The sequence below is a fragment of the Anguilla rostrata genome, chromosome 3 (genome assembly GCF_018555375.3).
Source record: "Anguilla rostrata isolate EN2019 chromosome 3, ASM1855537v3, whole genome shotgun sequence".
Lineage (NCBI taxonomy): Eukaryota > Metazoa > Chordata > Actinopteri > Anguilliformes > Anguillidae > Anguilla > Anguilla rostrata.
In genome coordinates, this window is record NC_057935.1 from 55,741,175 (window position 1) to 55,765,761 (window position 24,587).

The following is a 24,587-nucleotide window of genomic DNA, read 5'->3' on the forward strand; positions in this document are numbered from 1 at the left end:
AGAGACGATGTGCAATAGACGACTATTTTGCCAGTCGTACAAGAGCTTTCCCGTGGTTTTGTTGTTGTAGCAACGCGTAAATGCAATCACAAAGCTATACAGTTAGCTAACTTAGCAGATGGATAACTAACACAGAACTGTGTGATAACTAGATACAGCCTCACAGGTGAGGTTTTTTAGCTGCCTGTTGATAACCCTGTTGCTTACTAGCTTGCGAATTACTTTTGTGGGAAAAATGTTTTCAACGTTTCATTGTAGGCACTGTAGCTAACCAGCTAGTCTAGGCAAGATAGCTAGCTAGTTTGCTCGGCCACTTCCCTCACGGTAAGCGTTCTTTATAATTATCTTTTGTCAATCAGGTAACTTAGCCACTAGTGAATGCCATTTAGCCATTCGGTTGTTAGTTGGACACCATGGTCCTATAGCAGCCTCGGTTTTTAAGTCGTTAGCATGTCAGATTAACGTTAAATTATAATTTTGTCATTAACTATAGTCTAACTTAATTATTGCAGGGAGTTCGCTAAAGTAAACTAGCTGACCAGACAGAGACAACCGTGATGTTACACAAGTGTTAGATACGTGATAATAAAATACACATATTTAAAATACAGTTGAGCTAATGTAAACAAAGTATAATACATGTTAGCTATCGATACATAAAACTATATGTCAACAAAATTGCTTTCCTCTTTGTTTTCTGTTCGCAGTTTTGGAGGTGATGAAGTTGCCCCGAACGTGGGCACACCACATTATCATGTCCAGTCTTGACCAGAACTCTGGTGGGGGTCAGAATTCACTCTTAAACTATGAGGCCGAATCTTTTGAATCGTGGCCAGGAAGCGAAAGGGCATGTACCTCGTCCCGTTCCCTCGAATCCCAGAGGACGTACTCCTATGGCAGCGACTCATTCCTGTCTTTCGGCGCCACAGAGTTCGATTCCCAGTCGCAAAGCGGAACTACAGCATCCGTTGAAGGATACGAAAGTAGGCGGGTGTTGAACATCTTTCATCTGTAGGGTTTACTGTTACCTCAAATGTAAAGGTCAATAGGAGAGTCATGCTGAAATGTATGTTTTGAAGGTGTGGAAGCTTTTCCAGAAATAATTAGGCTAGTTAGGCCTGCTTATTCTTCTTGGATTTGCGCTCTCTGCTTGACTGACTAGCACATCATGAATTATCCCATAAAGCAAACATGGGCAATTTTTTAAAATTTACTTTTTCCGAGTGTCATCTTGTACAAACAACTCATTAATAAAATAACATGGAAATTTTTTTGTTGGATATGTGGAATTGCAATTTGTTTCGTGAAAAGTCTATGAAAAATTGAATTTTTTGTTGGCTTTTATTATTTTATATTTGAGAGACCATTTAAATAAATTGTGCTTCTAACAGCCTCTGTTCATTTATCAGATTAAAACACGGAGATTGAAGCAAACGGCCAAGCCTTCGCCTCACCCTTGTTTTCTTTTTTGGGATGGTTGGGGTGTTTCTTCCTTTCAGACGATGACTTTGAACAGTATGATGAAAAGGAGTCCACGATGGAGGAAGAGCTAAGAGGAAAATGGATGGGGATCCTCAGGACGAAGGTTCCCCCCTCCTCCATTCCTCCCCCGAAGCAGAGATCAAACTGCCGTCTGCACAGAGGTGTGTCATAAGTGGCCTCTGCCAGGGTGCGGGGGAATAGAACAAAGTCGGTTCCTTTCAGATGCCACATCAAAGTGCCCCCTAGCTCTCCTACAGATCTGAAAATGAAAATGAAAAAATGCCCCGTGCATTCTTTCAGCATACTCACAGGCTTCGGAGGAGCGTATGTGGCTGAATGATATACAAAGCCTCTGGGCCTCAATCTGAAAAATCAGTTTTTAAACGTAATCACCACTTTGTATGTTTTCAATGAAATGTATAAATACATACCATTCTTTCTGTTTCTTTCTGAGTTGGGTGGTAGCTAGTTGCCTGTGGAAGAAGTAAATAGTATGTTGTTGGAAAAAGGAGATATAGCCAGATTTCACCTTGAAAAATCTAATGTTATGTTTATTTTTCCCAGAAAAAATGGAAATGTGCTTCATATAAACAGTCATGATTCTCTCTTTAAAAAAGTAAGTCAGTTTGTCTGGAAAACAGATGGCAATGTTGCTCTTTTATTCCAGAGGAATGATGCCAGTATTAGTGTAATGAAAAAATTATGTGTGACCTTTCCATACTTAATGGGAAAGAAATGCTTCCACTTTGTCCGGAATAAAAACAACTGCTATATCAAAGTTTTATCAAATTTACAAGGAGATAATTAAATGCATTGAGTCCAATTTCTATCTTCCTTAGCCAATCAGTAAACACAGGCCTGGCACTAATCCTGTTATGCCTGTAAACATTGCAGCTTCGTGTTCAGGGTACCGACAGACAACAGATTTTTTTTCTCCCTGCAAATGGCTGCTCAGTGCAATGAGGCAGCAAGAGTCCGGCATCATTAAAATGATGGTGGGAGGGGCCACAGATCTAGGCCCATTGTGGTAATAGCAGCTAGGAGGTCTGGCATTTAAAACGTCCCAAAACAAATGCATGCACTGCACGCTTTTCCATTATTATTCCTTTACCCACTCTGTCCTCTTTGCCAATTGCTAATCTGTCTCTTCGCAGCAAATTCTTCTTTGGGAAAGAAAAGACTAGCATACCTGCACAGCCAGCCACTGCTTGTTTTCACTGTGCGGTGTTCTATGAGCTGTATAGTCATTACACCAGATGACTGCACAAGACTCCAGGCACCCAGTCAACCAGAAGAGCCCCTATAGTTTCAGAAGCCCCTCCCCCCCTTGGCCTGGGCAATAGGATGTAATCGAAACTCGACGGTAGCACGCGTACATCGGCACTTTGATTCTCATTTTTGCATGATTATCATGATTACAAGATGTAATAAAGTGGTGTCTGACTCTGGTGCAGTGTTAAAAATGGCAGAAGCAAGAAACCAGCTGTGGTGTTTGACACTGGACACAGTGTTGGGCACTGAACATGGAGAGAAAGCTCAAGTGTTGGTCGCTTCTGACACAGGTGTAATGTTTGAGAGATAGCGAGAGAAGAGCTTAAAGCGTCAGGTGATTCTGACTCTGGTTCAGTGTAGAACAGTGAGAGGAGGGCTTAGGCGCTCCCGTTCGATCGGTGCCTGCGCTACAGACAGAGCTGTCAGGCCGTTGCCTTGTTGCCGGTGCAGGCGGCGAGAAGCTGTGCCCGGAAGAGCGTGCGGCTTTAAAGGCCTTTTGCCAGGAGAAGATTAGACGAGCGCGGTCGCCGCGGCGGACGGCCCCCCCCGCCGGGCGGACGCAGCCGAGCGGGCAGACGGCGCCCCGTGCGGAGATGGCAGAGCCACAGGACGCCGGCCCGGTGCCAACGCGCTTCGTGTCGGCGCTGAGGCTGAAAAGTTTCACCGAGGAGATGAGAAAGGTAACCGCCTTGTTTCTGTGTGCAATTACACAGGGAGGGGCTGGACCCCTCCCGATCCACATTCAGGATCAAAACTCACTTTCTTACAGTCCGAGCAAATAGTCCTAGAGAAAATAATATGCTAGCCCTTGTTAAACTAAAAAAAAAAAAACGGAGAAAACCGTGATAAATGGAGACAGAGGCAGTCTGGATGTGTTCTGTGCGTTTTAATGTAATTCCATCGTAGATCCACTTCATTAAACGTAGAGGGCACCGGTCCAAATTCAATTAACTCAGAGAAAATAACAAAGCCCATTCAATAAATTAAATCTTTGGAAAGATCTTATGTTTTAATTTGATTCAGCACCTCATTAGGGCTGAATCAATATGAAACATTTTTAAAAATCGACTTTTCCCTTTGTTATTTATTCCGCGAAGTAGCTGTTGAGCTTTTGTTTGCCGGCAAGTGCTCAGAACTTAATTAAAACCGGGAACATTAATAACTCCAAACAAGGTAACGAGCATCGATGAGGTCGGTCTTGCAAAGGTATCTTGAGAGTTTATTTTGCGGTGTGTGTTTACTCTGGCGTGTGTGCGTGTGTGTATGTGCGTGTACACGCGTGTTGGGCGGCTGCGTCTGCAACAGGCCGTCGGGACTGAGCTGCACCAGCCCTCTCGCTGCGGACCCTGTTGGGAGAGCCTGGCCAGGTTGGCCGAGGACACCTTCCTCCGGAGGAAGAAGAGCCAGCTGGAGTCTGGGCTGCTGCAGGACCGACTGCAGGCCCACCTACTGGAGAAGGTACACACACACTCCTCTGTCCCAGTGTTCACACTGCCTCATTTCAGAGCGGAGAGAGCAAACGGGAGACACAAGCACTCCCCTGTTTCAGCCCCGAGAAAACATGCATGCTCCCTGAGAGAGAGAGAGAGAGAGAGAGAGACATATGCACTCTTCCCTGTAGTCCTGAGAAAACATGCATACTCCCTGAGAGAGAGTGGGGGAGAGAGAGCGAGAGAGAGAGAGTGAGAGAGATACACTCTTCCCTGGTTCATTCTATGGAGTCACAGGGAAGAAGCAAACTCTCCCAGGCCACTCTAGAAAGGGAGCTCTTATCAAAGTTTCAAGGGACGAATGGCACATCGAGAGTAGAATATCTCTGTAAGCGTAAATTGGATCTCAACAAAAAAACATTTTCAACATATAAAAATGGCAAGTTAATCAGGCATGCACAGCACTGTCTATAAGTCAATAATTTAGACTTGCAAAATCTAGGCTTGCTGTTAAAAGTATTGATATTAAAATGAGGCCAAGTTTCAACGAACAATATTGGCTAATTAATTTGTGTGAACTATGATAGCCAATATTGTTTCTTGTAACTTGGCCTCATTTCGGGAGTAACAAATATTAAGATATTACTTCCATAACTCAGTGCTGTCTCATCTTAGTATTACATATTGTGTGCCGGTAGCACGTGTAACTGTTTATGTGTGTTTTCACTAACTTTGGCACGGATGCAACTGGCTTTTAACATCATCGCATTGACATTGCATCTACTTTAGAAACTGTTCCTGTGACCAGCTACGATAATATTATAATCGTGGTTATGGTCAAGATTGTGATATTTTTTAACAGTATCTGTTCAGATACCTGATGTCTGAAAATGCACCTTTTGTGGGTTGCATTTCAGCGCTCAGGGAAGTGATTAAAGGAACGGCATAGCACAATGCCAAAGCAGTCTAACGTGGCTTTGCCTTTTCAGCATAAATAGTCAGCGCTGAGCGACTTTGTACCTTTCCCTGCTGCTCAGTGAAGGAAGAATGAACAAATTAATACATTGCTGTACGTCTTATAATACCTCGTATGCATGACAATATTGATTTTCATATTAAACTGCTAAATTAAAGCTTTTCTTAGTACTGTTGCCAAAATAAATTTCATGTTTGACATAATAAAAATGTTTTGTGCAATGGTCTGCATTTTGGGCATAGTGAAACAGAAACGGTATATGCCGTATGTAAAGACATTGAAAAGGGGCTGGAAAAAGGCAGTAAGTATGCTTCTGTTTCTGAAAACTACAGGACACCATATGCCTGGTTGGAGAACTACTGGGTGACATTTCAAAAACATCTGATGACCCCAGCAAGATCTGGCAAGAGTTCATGACAAATGGATCCTGGTCCCCGCAGTGAAGTAATGGAGGGCTTTCCCCTTATCTTACAGCAGCAGTGTGTGCCTCCCAAAACACGCAGCACTATAATTATGTATGCCAGCGCATCCCTTTGCAGTGTGCTGCCACAGAAGGAGGCAGGATGTAAAGCCTGGTGTTTTTCATTATCCTCACACACACAGGTTCCTGCTGCTAAACAATGAGTCTGGTAGGTCTAAGCGCCCAGGGGCCCATCTAGTGAGATATATCCCGCGATATTGCAGATAGCATTCGTGCGCTTGACATCAGCATAATGGCTCAGGTAATTGCCTCTCTCGCAATAACCCAAAAACAGAATCTTGCTGTTCTTCCTTCGGGCTCCTCATGCAAGTCTGATTATACATTTGGAGGACAGTTTTATTTTGTGGCGAACGGCTACATGAAAGGTAATTACCTAGGGAGCTCATCGCAGAGAGGAGAGAGTACCTTTCTGTTTCTGCGTGTTGTAAGGGGGCTGAATGAGAATGAGGACAATGGATGCATCTGACGTAGTCCAGGGCCAAAAGCATGCTGTACTTTCCCATTACAAACTCTCAGAGAAGACTGTTGAAAATGGCCATATACCTCACTTTGTAGCTGACCTAAAGCCAAGGCAAACAGCTTTAAAAAAAAAAAAAAAGAAATCTCACCACAGTGCTCTTTTTCCTTAACATTAGCTAGTGGATAGAAATAGGTACTAAATGCTTTTGGTTTCATTGTGGACACAGTGCACTGTATTTAAGACTGGATGTGTGTTGAGTGCATCAGGCAGATAATGGGAATCTGTACGGTGCTAGCACATACAGCATGACTTCACCTGTGGAGTGTAATGGAGCTATGAAAAGTAAAGGCAAACATTGCAAGACTGCTGTTTCAGATTGATCCTGTTTGAGTACAGGATGGCTTAGCGACTGTTAAGAAAGGTTTGTAAATTTGAACATATATTGTACATAACCATTTTTTTGATAACTACAGAATAAAAAACTGACTGGAGAACTGTGAGATTTGGTGCTTTTATTGTCTTAACACATTTAAAACTGTAGCGCTTTAATAGTTCTGTTTTTGCCAGTTTAAAAGAGGCACACAGACTCTTGAAGGACATAACTACACACCCTTCGGTAAACTGCCAGTGCTGTTGGCTAATAATGGAAACAAGCATCAATAAAGCCAAAAATAAATTTCTTGAATACCATTAAACTGCAAACACCAGTAATAAATGTTACATTTCCGTAATGAATAAACCATTAACATTCTGTTAATTGATAATTGCATCCGTATCTACTCACCATTTATAAATGAAACATGGAAAGCCTCTTTGCTGTTCCTTTAATAAAAGCAGTTGGAAAGGAGGGGTGTGGCATCTTTAAGTTTATCACCCCATAAAGTTCCATAAAATACCATTAATAAACATGTGGGGAAGGATGCAGCACTACCTCACCGTTTATTTGTAGAGAAACTAACGAGAAACAGGGCCTGTTTTTACCTTTCTACTCAGAACAGGAAGGCAGTACATTTTTAGAAGCATAAATATAAAAACATAATTATATTTGTCCTGGTCATAAGTATGAGTTGTCATCAGTAAACGGGAAGAAATTCTATTGTCCATTTTCAGCACATAAGGTAGTATTTTTACGGAATTAAGAGAAAACTGAGGAAAAGTGCATCTTTTATGACCGAAAAATGGCAAGCAAGTAGTATATACATGTTCACATTAGTGTCAAAGTTAACAAAAATCAGTACAAGGGAAGGATTACGAATACTGTCCACTCCTATATAAGTATATTATGCATTGTTCACAAAACATCCCTGCAAATTCAGCACTATTTTGGACATGTATGTCATGGTAAGATTTTTATTTCTCCTTTTGTGCTGATTGTTTCCGATACAAAATCCACACACAGTATGCAGAAGCTAAAATCGATTTGGCCACTACCTCGATAAGAGCTTCATAATGTGTACGTAACACCTTCCTGAGCCTAGTCTTACAAACTGTATATAAGCAAGTGTGTTTCACAGCACCCCAGAGACTCACATTTTCCTGTTTGGTTCTGTACATGACACACTATGTTACTGTACACATACATCAGCCATGTTATTTCCGCTTATTTAATGCTTCATAAATGAGCCACTTCATACTCAGGAAGGTGCTATGTGTGCTATATGAAGGTGTTCTCAATAAAAAGAAATGTGACTTTTTCTGCATGTGTGTGCACTTCTGAAGTGGGAATTGTGGACAGTTTTGTGTATTACAGTGGGCTGCCGGTCCAAGTCTACTTTGTGATATGTTTAATAACTTATAAAATATTAAATATATCAGAGCAGCTATGCCAACTGGTACAGCGAATGGTGAAGGCGTGAACAAGCGTGGAATCCCGCAGCCTTGCCACTGCGCGGTTAAAACTGGGCTATTTCATTAAGCAGCTCTGACCAGGAGATCAGTGACTGGAAACCAACTGTCAGTCAGCGAGTCACGTGCTTCTCCTCAAATGGGCCCTAGCTATCCAGTAGCATGCTGTGTGGCTGACAGTGAGGGACACTGCCGCTGTCTTGGACACGAGTGTATTGGAGGAGTGCACATATTTCTATAATACATTTGCCAATTCCAAATCAGAGACATAGGAGGAGAAAGTAGGAAAAGTCCATCAAAAATACTTAGCATAATAGTAATGTGTGAGATGTGTTGTGAAGTGCAAAGAAAGGTGAAATGCCAGGTTTCCTCTTATACTTACACAGTATAAGCAGTATCCACAGTTCAGCGAGTCCACTGTAGCAGTGCTTTAGAAAAGCAAATGTCTCACAGCTGATTTCTGATGACATTTTGGACTTGCTGATCATAAAGAAGGATTTAGACGAGGATATTCTTCTCCTGAGTACATAGCAGGAACCAGTCTGAAAATTTTATCAGTTACTTCCATCAGTAATGCTTGTTAATGGACAAGAAAATGAAGAAAAATACATAAGTTGCAGTTTTTCTCAGTGAAGAAGAGCAGGTTACAAATCCTGCAGAAAACTACTGATAGTGATATTATTTATGAGCTGTTATTTACACAGAACCTGGAGTTTCATACACTGCCTAGGGACACAAAGCCATATTATTATGTTAATATTGATATAATATATAAATAGCAATATTTTTTTCAATTTGTGTGCTGCTTAAACTGATGAACCCTATGATAGTTTTTTCTCTTCCTTTTTCCTGATTGAGGTGACTAGGTATGGGATGGGTGTGATGGGACAATATCATTGTATTAAACCCTACACTGTATTCTACATGTGTCTGATTGTAATGGAAAACGTTCAATATAGATATATTCTTAAAAAGAAAGAGACATTTTTTAACTTAATCAGTGTTTTAGAATGTGGCCTTCACCAGGGATTTCAATATTTCAGTTATATAAAACATATTTAAATTTTTGAACTCACCCCAATGCAAAAAACAACCTCACTATTGTCTACGCTAAATAAAACCTTCTTCAATTAGCTCAGCTATGTTGATTAATGTATGTTTTTTCTTTTTATGTATGAGTGCTTCAGAAAAATAGGTATTCTCTTAGACCTTGACTAGTGTCAACATCCAGGATGGATCGTCATCCATTTTGTTGTGTCCCTGCATTCTTTGAGACAGCTGACTGTTAACAGGAAGTGCATTCCTTATGTACATTCCTACCCGCCCCAGAGGAAAGACGCTCAAGCTCTCAGCGAGGATCCCGCGCCTGGTCTCTCAGCGCCTCCGCTGCGATCACTCTCATACTCTGCCTGCGCTCTCCTGAGCTTCCTGCTGTGAAGCTGCCATTTGTGGCAGTGGAAAGTCACCAGCGACGCAAGGATCACGGCGCAGCCTAGAGCCAGCACAACCATCAAAGCGATGATGGATGAGGACGAGTCCTCGTGGTGTCTGGGAACAACCGCCTCGGTGAGGTCGGTCAAGGAGACACCCGTCCGGGTGCCATTGGTTGCCAGGGATACGGGCAAAGAGCCACCTTGTATTTTGAGCCTCATTGATATATTTTTTTTTCAGGGATCAGGCAGTGTAGCAGAGGTAAGCCACACAATGACGCCGATACGTCAAAGGACAAAATACACGTCACGGTTTTGTCCTTCCTTCCACTTGGCTAAAAATGGCGGTAGACGAACCCCTGCAAGGTCACCCCGGGCCCAGGCCGCTTGATTGGCAAATCAGAGGTTTTCCCCCTTTACCGAAGCTCTCCCTGCATGCACCTTAAGCCCTTGCATCAGTCTTGTGCGATTCTTACAGGCAGAACCACACTGGCCGCTTTCAAAATGAACTTCAAATGAGATTTGGGTCTTGGCAGAGGGCCAGTCCTGCTGTTATTAAATCCTGAGTAATAAGAGTCACAGGAGCTTTATTAGAACAATGGTCCACTTTTTCTCCTCCTGGTTGTCAGCCTTTCTTCCTTCCCCCTGCTTATTTCTCCGCTGCTGCGGAAGTGTCTCGCGTGCCTTAGAGATGAACTTCCCCCTTCACGTTCCCACTGGGATCTCGGTGCGAGGCTCCATCTGAATTAGCAGGAGGTCCCATGAGCCGCTGGAGCTGGGAGCAGGTGGAAAGACCTAGGATGTGGGTCAGAAAAATAGAGCAGGTCATTAAATCCATGCTGGATTTCATTCATCCCCAAGGTGTTAAATTAGCCCTCGTCGTTGAGACGAGGTGGAAGAGATGGACGAGTCAAGAACTGCATTGATCTCATCCTGTTTGCTGCACTGTTCCTGGTGCAAGGCCGGTTGATTTAATGAAAGCCACTAATGATATTCATGCCCTTGTGTTTAATAAAGAACTCGTCTTGGAGCAGACAGCTGGAATACAACGTGCCAGTGCCTGGAGTACACGCACGTACAAGCGGACCCAAACGCATACAAATGCTCATGCACACACATACACACACACACACACACACACACTATCAGACTCATATTCACACATAACGCACACCACACCCACAAATACAAACTAATATACATCTTTTTTTAATAAAAAAAATTTTTTGTCTGTTTTTCAAACAGTATCTAGCCAGGGGAGCAGCATTTGTGAATACAAATACACATGACAATATTAAAAACAGGAAGACAGTGAGCAAACGATATTACAACCAATCAAACAAGCATTAAGCTGTGGTGTCTCAGGTGCATAGATGAGCATGCACATGCACACTCACTGCAGATGATGTGCAATATGGGCTCTTCCAAGCTTTTTGTATGAATCTCATCTCTCCCGTGTCACTGTATTTCACTCTGATATGGAAACTGTTCAAATGTATCCCAGCTTTATCTGGATTTATTGTATATTTTATTGGATTTCTTCACCACACAGAAGCACGCTGTAATGTATCTACCTGTATAATGTAATTGTGTTGTAATAAATGAAACCAAACCATGAGAACTGGTGTTTGTCCTTCATGGTACTTTTCAAACCAACATGGTATGTGTCCTTCGTGGTACTTTTCAAACCAACAGCAAAACCATTTCCCCTTTATGTCAATATAGGTGCTGTTCATCACCAAACCATATGAACTCATATTACTCAAAGTTTACTGCTAATTTTTTATTTGGAACCAGGAAGGCCAAAGTGCCAGAACTTTGCTTTTTCTTTATTAGACAGGGACAAAGGGGCTTATCTGCAATGTAACAAAGCAAAGTTCTGTGACAATACTACCAGGAGCACTGGAAATGATTACCTTTTCCAGGAGTTAAGATTCCGGTTTTTGTTAGCTTGTCAACTACAACAAATTGGATATTTTTATGTATACCCTCATGAGCAAAACAGAAAGTGTCATACATGGATGCTTGGACATCTGGTGCTTCCTATAAGACCATCTGGTCTCTCTCCACCCCTCCCAATCTGATACTCAATCAGTACTCTGCTGCCAGTTACCTTGTCTTCATGTTGTCTTACAGCCCTTTTGTAGTTCCTTTCGCATTTGCATTAGAGAGCAGTAGCCAGCTTAAGTTGTGCTGTCTGGTATATGCCAAATGGAACCTTATTAAACCCTTGAGTGCTCAGCAGAAGTGGTCTACTGAAGGAGCTGAGCTGACTTTTGTAATATGACACTGGGCTGTAAGTGTTCATACCCTTGAGCTGAAAGCGCAAAGGACAATGGGATTGCATTGGTGGCACGTGAAACATTTGTTTGTTTGAGGGGGGAAAATGAAAGCCACAGAGTGAAGACAATTCGGAAGGATCAGTGAACAGGTTAAGAAGAGTGATTTACTGCAAGTTTCCACAGATAAGGGATTTTTTTTATGTGCATCAAGTGACTTCTACCTATGCACAAATCATACTAGACCAATTTAAAACATCCAAAGTAAAGCCAGTCAGACAGCAAGGAAGTGCCAGCTAATTTCAATACAATTAAGTTTATCGTGGTACAAATGTATTATAACATTTTAAGTCAGTGCCTATTAAAAAAATAACATTCATGCTCTTGAAATTACTGATTGTCCATTTTCCTCATTGTGTCTCATTAATAATTCATACTTTTCCCCATAGATGCAATTTTTATTATGGAGTTATAATTACATTAACTGTCTTTGCTGAATACATAAATGAAAACACTCATAATATGCAATATCTATAATTTTATATTATTCATGTGTTGGCTCATTTATAATTCATAAGTCATTTTGATGCACATAAAAATAGCAATATTTCTTTCTCTGTCAATCTTAAGCAAGGCAAATAATAACAGAAGCAGCAGAGGCAGACTTGCTGTACTGGCTTTTCAAGTGAATGTAAGGAAGCATCCCATTGGCCAGTACAAGCTCAATCACAAAGAGTAATAACATGACAACAAAAGTCATTCCACTAAATTACAGTGTGGAAGCCCAGTAACTTTACAATGAGACTTGCAGCAATATATTCATTTTGTTATTTATGTATTTATTGTTATTGGGATGCCCAATATTCAAGTTTCAAAACTACATTTTGAAAATCTATTTACCAGTTAATGCCTTTTCTCAGTGCACTTATGACATTGCCAAATTGAGAAGCTCCCATTAAAAGCAAAGCTATTATAAAGTTTTGGAATAAAGATTCTTAGTTTTTTCTAAATGGAACAAAATTTGATTCTAATGACACAACTTACAATAATTCTCCTTTTTTGGAATCTCTGAGCTTTTTTAAACTTGCCCATCCCCTTAAAAAGGTGATTAATCCTATATATATATATATATATATGAATATATGAATCCTCTGGTCATGTATGAATAATTCAGAATATTAAAAAGCATTCAACATTACATATTTCAGAATTTCACTAAAATCATTGTTTTTGGTCATAACCAGTAACTACCATAATGTTATTGCATAAGTATATATTAACCATGACCATTCATAAAGTTGTTCTCCTCACAAATTAATCTATTTTGACTTTAGAACCCAAGGCAATGGTAGCTTCCAGCACTGACAATGCTCACCGATTTTGCAGTACAGTTTTGCATCAACCGACACAGAAACCCTACGCTCTACTGAGTTAAATAACTGTGTGATTACAGGGATACCAAAAAATGGTAAACACAGAAAATATGGGCTAATATATGCAAAGCAAAATAGTAAATAAACAAGAAAAACTCACTGGACGCATTCAGGTTATTACGCTCAGCCGGCTGAAACAGCTGTAGCACAGACCCTGTCCCCTGAGCAGGAACACGAGCAGCGCCTTCTCTCCGGCTGTCTTCGTTTGCAAGAGAAACTGCAGAGACGTACCTGAGACACAGCCGCTGTAGCCCAGGCAGGAGGAGGAGGAGTGCGCTGCACACGGCATCCGAGAGGCTGCAGGGGCGAAGAGGGATCTCTGAAGTGAGGGAGAGAGCCGGCGTTTCTCCAGTGGCGTGAGGGAGGCTGGGCTTTATTACATCAGGATGCTGCTGAATAGGATTGTTGTCTCTATCTGCAGTTGGAGCAACTGAATCTCCCCTATTCTCTCTCTCTCTCTCTATCTCTCTCTCTCTGTCTCTCTCTCTCTCTCTCTAGTGCTTGCTCTATCCGTGATTGTCCAATCACCCTCCTTCCTCTCCTCTCTCTGCCTCACTCCCACCCATCCTCCTTTCTTTCGTCCTCTAGCTGAAGTCTGCTTCTTCAGTCTTTTCAGCATTTTTGAGGGCATTGAGCATATTCCGGTAGCCTAGTGTTTTTAAAAATAAAACTGGGTCATTTTCACCGCAAACTATGTCCTCCCACAAACTGTTAAACATTCCTCACTTGAAGATGAGCTGGAAATGTGGGCTTCAGAGACTGTTTTCTCTTGTGTTTTTAACACATATTATAAAAATGAAAGTAGCTTGCAATCAACACTACACATGCTCCTGAGTTTGAGCCCTTTGCCATTGTTCCCTTGAGCAAGGACCTAGTCTTGCTTCAGTAAATATTCAGCTGTTTAAATGGATTACATGTAAATATAAGTTGTGCATGTCACATTAGGAAAGGGCTTTTGCTAAGGAAAATTAATTATGTACTCAGCAAGTCTGATAAGTCTACCTAGAGCCCTGCTGTCCCTTCTTGGCTCAGCGGCATAAGCAAGGCTTTAGTTTGTGTGTAAAATAAGACATTCCATTAATTACAGCTTTTCAAATGTGAACACCCACTCAATCTTACAGCTCAGCATAAGAGGCCTTCCCCTGAAAAGTACACTCTGTAGATGCTGCAATTGTACTATTCTTACTATTCTGACCACCCACAGATAAAAATAGATTGATATAGCAGGGCCGTATATTTTTATAAATATTGCCAATACTACACTAACACAGTGTCAGGAACCGTATTGTGGCTATGCTGCTTTGAATTCCAATAGTGCTGAAATGATCTTTTCTTCTGACGGGAAGAGGGATGTGTTCATGTACAAAGGAAATGAACACCCCTCCCACAGAAAAAAGGCAGCAGAAATCCCAAAATCTTTGTACAAAAAAGTATAAAAATCCCACTCTCATTTTTCTACATCTGTCAAAGGGGGAAAGGAAACAGTGCTTTTGCTTACAGCTCATGGGAAGCCATTTATTTCACACATTGCAGTTATGGAGACATCACACAAAGTATGACTAGCAGGTCTTTTTTGGGTAAACACAAATTGGCAAATCTTTTACCTTATATCCCACACTCCCCACACCTTCAACTGCGACTTCATTTTTTTCCACTTGGGGTCATCTTTTTTTCTATGCCAAAAGAAGACATCTTTGCTGGTCAGCTCTCTGTGAAATTAAAAGTATTAGGTACCTGCTGATATTCCATTACAACTCAACCTGCAGAGTGCTTGTAGTAAATGAAAGTACCCCCTGTCCTTTTTGAATAACCTGCAAACTGCTTGTACCATGGAGAGAGAACATGTACTGTTACGGATGGACTTCTTTTTCTTTTCTTTATTTCTGACATTATCCGTTGGATGGTTTCTGTGGTTTGGACTTATGGCACACCTACCTTTTCTGACCTTTCCATCACTGTAAATAGAGCAGCAGAAGCCAGAACATCTGTTCCAGTCCCAAATTCATGCTAACACTACTTCTGCTTTCACTTGGCGGTGTCTCCATGCCAAAGCAACTGGAACGTAAATATTAAAGGTCAGATAGCAGGAGGATGAATGAGGCATTGATAAATTGAATTGATTTTTAGCCAATACTTTTATGCAAAGTAACTAACAAGCCAGCCGATATTATTTTTTTCTAAATCAAACCAGAAATACCAAACTATACCTGAATGATATAGTTTAAGTGAATCCATAAAGAGTACAATCCAAACTTGCCTGTATTTAAAGTGCTGTGAAAAAGTGTTTGCCCCATCCCAATTTCCTCTATTATTGCATATTTGTCAGACTGAATGGTTTCAAATCTTTAGACAAAATGTAATATTAGACAAAAGGACCCTGAATAAATGCAAAACACATTTATTTACAATCACGATTTAATTTACGTAATGCAAAAAGATATCAAACACTGTAGCAACTGCAGTAGTTTGAGTTTGAGTGTCACATTGGTGTCAAGGTGTACAATATTACCTTCACATTATGTCCCTATTAGATTGTATGCCAAGCCTATTTGAAGGGCAAAAAGAATTCTGTAGTGATCACACAGTGGCATCGTTTTTTAAGATGTGACCATCGGCTACTTTGTCTACAGCATCCTTGTGTCGGGAGCACTTCGAGTGGCTGACGCAGCTGCATGATTAATCACGTTCCTTCGTAAATCATCCTGGAAGACAAGGAAAGTCAAATCAGATGGACAGCCAATGGGTCAATCTGAAAAGCCCAACATACAAATAAATTATGTTACAGTAAAACCGTTGTGGCACTGAAATATGTCACATAGGGCCATCATACTGAAATTAATCATCACTGTATGCCAAAACAACGTAATGCAGTGGGTTCTAATTGAAAGTGTCCGCAGAGAATCGGAAGATTCCTTGCTACTTCTCGTGGACAAACTTCTTGTTCACATGAGACAGCTTATTCATTGCACAAACACTGTTGTACAGAGGCCTTGAAGTTAACAGATAACTATTCAGACATCAAATCCAAATACATATTCAATTAATAGCTAAATGAAACCTCATTTTGAGCAAAATCCAGTAAAGACAGACTCATTCCCCCTGGAGCCCCAGGGATGAGAAGCATCGGCTTAAAGAGCACGTCCAACCCCCTACAGTATGTCTGACTCCAGACTAGTACTTCATTTTTGAGAGCATTATGAGAACATGCCTAATTCAAAACATCTTCTGCACACTATCAAGTGGTGGTCAGGGCCTTCAACCACTGACCAGAGACCAGTGTTGCACTCAAGAAAAGTGTACAATATTTTCAGGTGCTACAGAAAGAGATTGCATAAATTGGTTCTGGACGTAGTAAGTTGCTTTAGCCGAAGAAAGATTAGCTTAATGAATTCTACAGCTGTGCATTGCCATGGTTCAAAGTGTCAGCCGAGCAATAAAGGGTGATAAATTGCTTTCAAAATTAAATTTTTCACTTTTTTTCTGCTTTTAGAGCTAGAATCCAGCTTCAGAAATGATGGTATCTATTCCAATGGACAGCAATAAAGCTATCAGTATGATATGGCTCACTCATGTCTGCTCTCTCCTGCCGTTCTATTATTAACATGGTGTGCAAAATGTATTACAGCATTTCAGTCCTCAGTTGCATATAGTTCCCTTGTGACCTATATTCAATTTGGAAAGCCATTAGCCTAGGAAACTAATATAGCATGATGTTACATTTAAAGGCCTCAATAACCCCAGTGTCACAACAAATCAATATTTGTTTCTGAAATCACTGTCACATTATACCATTGCTTTTTATTATGTAATTTATTTGCTTATATGACACCTTCATCCTGAGTGACATATGCAGTTTACTTTTTTATTTACCCATGTCCTGTTTGTACAGCTGCATATTTACCGTTGTTCAAATAGCGTACCTTGATCAAGGATGCAGTGCCACACCTGGGAGTATTGTTTGGAAACATTTATAAGTTTTATAAGCCCTGTGCTCAACCAATGCACCACAACTCACTGCCCCAGCCCATTACCAATTGAGGTTAATCTCACCAATTGAGTTTTCACACCAAAACAGTATTGTCGTATGGGTAAATTTCAGCCATGCAATACATGAACTTCAAAAGTTCTACAGGTGACCACATTCATATGAATTCCATAATGAATTGTGTAGAAATTTAATTCATACATCTCTACTTAGGCATGAGAAGGGAAGAGCCGAGCACACCATACACTGTTAGATTATCATCAGATGTTTTCAGATGCTGTTTGCTACTCTGAAAATATGCATCTATAATCAATATGTCCTTCATTTGGCTCTGTCCTGTCCGCTATTGCTTTACATCAGTTAAATTTAAACTTAGAATTAGAGTAAAAAAAACAACTAATTAAAACAAGGTTAACTTTTTGCACACCATGTTAATAACAGAACAGCAGGAGAGAGCAGACGAGTGAGCCATATCGAGTGAGTCTTATATTGCCTTTTAGCAGAAGGTCTTGCCAAACCACCAACATCAGTTATTCTGATGGTTATTTTTAAAGCAAATATAGAGGAACATAGAAACCAAGGCTGTCACTCCGTAAGTTGGCTTTGTATGGACAGCTGAAACAGCTGACTAAAGCTAATGTTGCTAATGTTCTTCACACTTGTATTACAGACACGTTATAATAGAATAGACTTCTTCACAGTTCTAATGCAGATGATATATTTAGCGACCTTTATTGAAGGCTTACCCTCAGGTTTTTATTTCCATTTTTAAAAAATATTCATTTTTACAAACACTAAAGTAGACATCTAAACGGAATGTCAACAGCTTTAAAATAAAAATAAAAACACAAATAAGGATTTTAAATAGGGAGAAGAGCAGTGCCTGCATGCAGTGATACTTTAAAAATTAGTCGATACATCACCACCTCAAGTACTCATGTTTCACGCAGTTACATCATAAAAATGTACAATGAGACATTTCTAAAAATATGCCTCTCTAACGTCACCACGGTGGCCCCACACATCAAATGAAACAGAATCTAATTAAAGCCCGTAAGTGGCAAATGGCAGCCGCCTCGCAAATTTTCATGTGTAATTTTCAAAGATTCCCTCTTTGAGGGAGAAGAGTGTTAGCAATACGCAGGTCACTGTCACTGTCAGATTAGTTCAAAGGGAGAGAAGAGTTATCAACGTGCAGGCAATGCTCACTGTCAGGTTAGTTCAATGTGACACAGAATTGTTTTTTGTTGGGTGTGTCCCTGTACTTTAATTTTTTGCCTGGTAACTAGCTGAGGCCTGAATATTCTTCCATCAAGTGTTCCTTCATCATCATTAAGGAGATGCACAGGCCCATGGAACCCTTGATTTCTCTACACATAACCATGAGAACATAATAACAGTGGGACCAATGCTCTGATCTTAACCCATGCACAAAAGAGTGAAGAAAGCTCTCAGCTTGATTCTTAATCAATCCACATGATGGACGCTGAATATAAGCTTGCCTCTTAGTCACATATTTACAATTCATCACAAAAGCACTTCTGTTTCTGATGCTGCAGTGTTTTTGTAGTAAAGCGCATTCTGCCATTGAAAATACAGACAAGAGTCTGGGGAATAAGCCATGTTTCTCCAGCAATGCTGTTGTTTGTTGCTTTGTGAAGAGTCAACATCTGAGCATATGAAGTAGAGTGTGTGTGCGTGTGTGTGTGTGTGTGTGGGGTGGAGGGGGGTGAAATGTGCATTTTCATTTTGTTTGAATAGAATTATAGGATCAGAAGGGCTTGGATTTCTGGAAGAGCCTTTTTAAATCAAGTAGATTCCTGTAGCTCAGCATAGTCAATCTCTTCCTTGCAACACCAAGTCAATTATGTCTGACTCAAGGTTTCAGGAAATAGACAACCGTTTAACAAACAGCTTTTTTGAATGTGTTCACTAAATGAGGTGGTGGGGGAGTGAGGCACAATTGTGGATGTTCTGTTTTTGTTCTGAGATTGGCTGTAAGAACATTGATGTTTCTGTCTATATCCTGCTATGTGTACCATCACATATTCACAGTACATCAACAAAATAGACATGCTCTAATGCCAGCAACCTAGATAATTATGGCATTTGATAAATGCATGAGAGTAATTCCAGATAATCAGAAGAAGTTTTCACGAAAACACTGAATGCCATATGTATGCTGCGCACACGTATACGTGCACATACATATGCACACAAACACAGACATAAACACACCTACCGGCTCTCTTTCGCACGCATACACACACACACACACACACATTTCCTATCGACAAGTTTATGACCAAAGAGTTACTAATGCATCTCATTCAGTGCAGCGCTTGCATTAGTAAAGTAAAACCTAAATGCAGTATAAATTAAGTTTTAGAATGAAATAAAAAACATTGTGTGGAGTTGTCACATATCATGCATCACATGTGAACATTTAAACTACTCAGACATAGTGTTGCCATATCGGATTTTCTGCCATTTTGAATTCTTTAAGAAATACTTCAGAATATTCTTCTCATCATCCGTTTGTCAGATTCCATTATATTAAATTCACTGATAAGATACTCTTATCCAGAGTGACACACAGTAGTGGAGAACATCAGTGTTACTCCCAGGAATACAAATATGCAGTATCACTAAAAAGACCCATTGACAGTCACTAAAAGTAATGTAAATATAGCAACCAACAATTTGGAATAAAAGAAGGTATGACTAAACAGATAGCTTAGTTTTACACAGCTATTCCTATTATATTTTCCAAAAGGAAATCCAGAGAAAAAGAAAGGATGTCCAAGGGGGGTCAGGTGAGCCCTGGTGCAATCACCTGAAGAGGCGAGTCTATAGCCCCATTTGGAAGAGGCTCTTTGTGATGTTGGGCCTCTTTAGATTGCCATATTTCTGCTTAACTGTTTTCCTGCCACTTTTCTATCTGACACTTCTGCATCATAGTATATATATATATATATATATATATATATATATATATATATATATATATATATAATAAAATAATCTAGCGTTCTATGTGCCACGTGGTCCACTATTCATCTTTCTAGGTGCATGTACATCTTTAAGAAACTGAGAATACAGGGAAAAGAAGATGCAATTAATTTACCGCCACACACGTGCACATAGAGGACATATGCACGCACCGTTGATCCAAAGGACAAAATGATAAAGAATTAGAAATGTATACAGTCAATAAACATACCTATCTTGGTCGACTGTCATTTTTAATGCTAATTTAATCGCACCTTCACAGAGCTCTGTGCATAGTGGGTAATTATAGCCTATAGCTTGTGGAGTAAACTTTAACCACGTTACATGCGTTGGCACACTTTCCTCTTTTAAACGAGCATCCCATCAGTTCAGAGAAATGACTGCACGCTGTTCCTTCGCGCCACTGAAGCTGAAGGAGAAACGAGAAGACTCCATCAGCGAATATAATTAAAGGAAAAGACGCCGACTGAGTCGGAATTTAATGACGAAAATATCCTTCTTCCCTTTCTTTCATGGTTTTCAAAGATCTTAGCCGTCGCTTGTTGGTAAGACAGCTATTAGCTTCCGGGTCAAAAGTTAACAAAGCTCACAGGAAAAAGGCTGAAATAATTATCTTTTCATCTAGAGAATTGTGCCATTATCTAAAAAAAAACTATACGATTTTTTCTCCCATCTGTTTATTGGTGGTAAACCTCTCAAACGTGCAGCGTTTAGGTGTAAAGAAGGTCTAAAAGAGTTCGACAAAATTGGCATAACTCCTTGAATTTCCAAGCACGTATAGGACACCTTTTCTACTCTGATGCTCAATGCATACAGGCCTTAAACGGGTTTAAAATGAATAAAATCCTAGTTAACTGCTGGGTGACACTTCCTCTTCGTTCATGTTTAGAAACATTTATCTGCAAAGGATGATAGACCCGTTTTATGTGTTAGGGTGCAATTTCCATTTCGTAGTGTCATACATTACATAAATCATTGTTACCCTAGTCACTGCTAGGCCCACTCTAAACAAATGGTTATTCATTTTTCATCATTTCATGATTGGGTGCAGATAATGGAAGGATCTGGAAGGCACTATTATTTTGGAAGGAATATTCATCAGCAGCAAGACTTCTCTGGGAAACCAATTAACGAAATGGGAGTTTGTTTACAGACAAATTTCCATTGAGTAGTTGATAATTTTCCCCTGTCATTGACAGCCAACTGGCACATAGTTTGAAACAGCAGTTTTATTAGTCATGTAAACATTCTGGAATTGCATTTTAATGAAGACAGTGAAAAGTTCTCTGTTGTTTTTATTAATGATTCTCAATAGTAGTATTATGGACGCGACAGTATACCAAAATTGGTCAAGGTGCTCCATGTGGAAATGGATACCTTGAGAAACTTGTAACAAGAGTCGCATTGGGTTGATATAATCTGCGTTCAGATAATGCTTCCAGAGTGAATAGCAGACGGATGGAGTGGTGCATGCTTCAATGTCATCTCTCATCTTGCTCAAGCAGTTTCTTAAGATAACGTGATATAAATATGCAAATTTTGTGGGAGAAGCCTGTTTAGCTAGTTGTGAAAACTAAACTATAAAACTACTTTTCTGGCTTTTCTGGCCTCAAAAATGGCTTGTTAAAGCAGCCTTTGCGTGACATTTGAGATCTGACTGCACAATATCTTTTTGACAAAAGGAATGCTACACAAAAGAGCTTTGCATCCCATTGAAGTACAAGCCATTGAAAGGCAGGCACGGAAATGCATACCACCCTAAGTATAGCAGAATATCATGTAGTGTTCCAGAAGCCAAAGTCAAATTATTAACAAAGGAAAATTGGTCCCATTTTGTTCTCTCTGCTTTGTGGCTGGATGATACGACTTACTCATCCTGTCAAGCCCAGTCTGTTTACAAATGTGATCACATAATTTTTTTTATTTAATTATTTTTTCTTTAAACTGCAGGAAAGAAGAATATTTTACGAGCCTTTCTGAAATGTAACAATATGGATAACTATGGATGGAGAAACTTCAGGGTTATATCTGGATGAGCACCATTCTATACCCCCCCCCCCCCCCCCCCCCCACACACACACACACACACACATATACAACATGCACACTCTCTCACAAAAGTTAATTTGACTTAGCAAACCAGTTTCTTGTCCCTCAATTCAATGTAAATTCAGCCCTTTCAGGAAATGAATTGAAATTCAACTAATTCATTGAACACTCTTCATAAAACATTGTGGGAATTCTGATTGGTTGAAACAGACCCCAGCCCTGATCTACAGTTCTCTGATATGCACAAGCCAGTTACTATTGTGCATTCTGTAGTTCATTCTACCTGCCATAGAGTGTTACAAGATAATTAGCACTGATCTGAGATGTCCCTTTCTCAATGGTACACTAAACAAACCAAAAAATAACCATGTACCTTGAGAATTAGTGCTGCTGAGTATAAGTGAGTCTGAGAAACAGACTGTGTGAATATATCATATTGTATAATTCAGGCTCTTAATATTGGATTGTGCTTGGAACTGGTTTCAAGTGGTCAATTAATAATGTGGTCTGCAGGCTCTTGCTTCAGTCCCATTCTTTCTAAACCGGTTCCTCATCTCCACATGTTCCTGTCTTAGTAGTGCTCTCATTAGCACAGGAAGTGGCTGAAATCTGGGGCTGTAAAATCCCTTTTAATGATGGCAGCTGCACATATATAAAATATGGGGTTTACTTTTTTTCTGGCCACTTTCAAAGCAAATATTAATGCAAATTAAAATAGCTAACAACAACAACAAAAAAAAAAAAACATTTGCATGATAATAATTTGCTTAGTAAAAGGAGGAATGGGTCATTCCTTGCTGATAGTGGAACCGTGTACCTTCTATCAGAACTGTAACGGTTCACTGGGGAGACATGTGGCACCATAACACAGCTGAGCTGAGCTGTTCCCCTGATGGGCTGGACACACCAATTCCAGCCGACCTGCCCCCCATATATTTTATTTCTGTGTATTTCTATTAATAATGAACCACCTTTAACTACTTTTAGTCATTAGGGAAATTATTTTCTTGATATGCTTTGGGAATTCTCTCTAATGAATGGAAGCAAAAAAAAAAAACTCATATTCAAGAAACTCAAGAAAAACGCATATTATGGTTTGTGTGTGTGTGTGGTTTTTTATATCAAAGACTAATCACTCATGTAATAAAAGTATCTTACTCCCATGTAACTGTTCAGGGTTCCATTCTGAGTCTGATTTCTTCAGGTTATAAGGAATATGGAAGTGTTTATATAATATGCGAAACACTCATTGACAGCTCATTTGAGGGCTATAACAAATAAAACTGCCTGCTTGATTTTACTGATCTCTCCCCAAATGCTGAGACTCAGTCACATTAGTAGTAAGATGAACCAGTTGTATCAATATTGGTAGGTGCTGACAAAGCGATGTGTAATAGGGATCATTACCTTGATGCAGAGGTGGGTAACCCGGCTTCAAAGAGTAAAAAGACTGACCATGTATTTGCTCCACCACCATGCACTAAACCAGCTGATTCTAATTAGCATAACTCTTCAGCATGATGGGATAACTAATTATTGTGATCAGCTGGTTTAGTGCATGGTGCTGGAGCAAATGCATGGTCAGTCTTTTTACTCTTTGAAGCCGGGTTACCCACCTCTGCCTTGATGTGACTTTGTAATTTTTGCTTTTTAATATTTTCCTCACAGCTAATACATTAGAAAACTGTCAGGGTACAAACGGTTATTATACTTATGGATCATTGTGTTTGGTTAAGAGCTCTGAAGATGTTGGGGTCGTGTGAAAATGAGACGTTTAAATTTCTCTGAACCCTTTCAAAACCAGTGTTAAAAGCCTCAAAACCTGCTCCTTCTATGTGTTTGACATTTCAGAGGGAAGACCTAATTTGAGAGGTTATACTTGCACAAAGACATTAAAAGTCAAAGTGATATTTGCATATGATTCATCCACTATGCATTGACTTGCAGAATTATTGGTGGGAGATTGGAAAACAACCGCGTTCACTTGATTTTATGGTCAGAGGATTAGGGTCAGATCAAGAAAACAGGCTCGCTGCAATGAACATGAATGCAACTTTGTAAATGGACTGCATTTAGATAGCGCTTTTATCCAAAGCGCTATACAATTGATGCCTCTCATTCACCAGAGCAGTTAGGGGTTAGGGGGTAGGTGTCTTGCTCAAGGACACTTCGACACGCCCAGGGCGGGGTTTGAACCAGCTACCCTCCGATTGCCAGACAATCGTTCTTACCTCCTGAGCTATGTCGCCCCTTTGTGTTATTTATTTATTTAGTTATTTATTTTTATTTGAGCTAAATATATATTCATATCCTTGAATGATGATGATGATGATGATAATGATTATTATTATTATTATTATTATTATTATTATGGATACCACTAGTAGCAGAACTAGACTAGATAATTGTGATCATCCATGCTATGCTTGACATTTGTATGTGACAGCTCCAGT

General features: G+C 40.0%; 1 protein-coding gene and 1 long non-coding RNA gene across 4 annotated transcripts; one reads left to right on the top strand and one right to left on the bottom strand.

The window, feature by feature from the left end:
• Positions 1 to 6,243, top strand: LOC135251203 (uncharacterized protein C8orf48-like). Of its 3 annotated transcripts, XM_064328401.1 has the most exons (7): positions 2 to 166; positions 259 to 324; positions 708 to 983; positions 1,500 to 1,643; positions 3,205 to 3,434; positions 4,060 to 4,212; positions 5,493 to 6,243. In XM_064328401.1, the coding sequence occupies exons 3-7, from the start codon at positions 719 to 721 to the stop codon at positions 5,601 to 5,603; spliced, it is 903 nt and encodes a 300-aa protein (XP_064184471.1). In that variant the 5' UTR covers positions 2 to 166; positions 259 to 324; positions 708 to 718; the 3' UTR covers positions 5,604 to 6,243. The 3 variants fall into 3 exon arrangements, with proteins under 3 accessions (XP_064184473.1, XP_064184471.1, XP_064184470.1); XM_064328403.1 differs by lacking the exon at positions 259 to 324 and having other exon boundaries at positions 1 to 166; XM_064328400.1 differs by having other exon boundaries at positions 2 to 324.
• A 355-nt stretch (positions 6,244 to 6,598) lies between these two features.
• On the bottom strand, positions 6,599 to 13,827 carry LOC135251205 (uncharacterized). Its single transcript, XR_010329100.1, has 2 exons — positions 13,320 to 13,827; positions 6,599 to 10,171 (listed from the first exon to the last, which is right to left on the bottom strand). It is a non-coding gene; the product is annotated as an uncharacterized LOC135251205 (long non-coding RNA).
• Positions 13,828 to 24,587: the final 10,760 nt, after the last annotated feature.

Coding starts and splice junctions, on each gene's coding strand:
- LOC135251203 (XM_064328403.1), top strand. CDS start 719: ATGAAGTTGCCCCGAACGTGGGCACACCACATTATCATGTCCAGTCTT. Junction 984..1,499: donor ATCCGTTGAAGGATACGAAA/GTAGGCGGGTGT, acceptor TCTTCCTTTCAG/ACGATGACTTTGAACAGTAT. Junction 3,435..4,059: donor TCACCGAGGAGATGAGAAAG/GTAACCGCCTTG, acceptor CGTCTGCAACAG/GCCGTCGGGACTGAGCTGCA.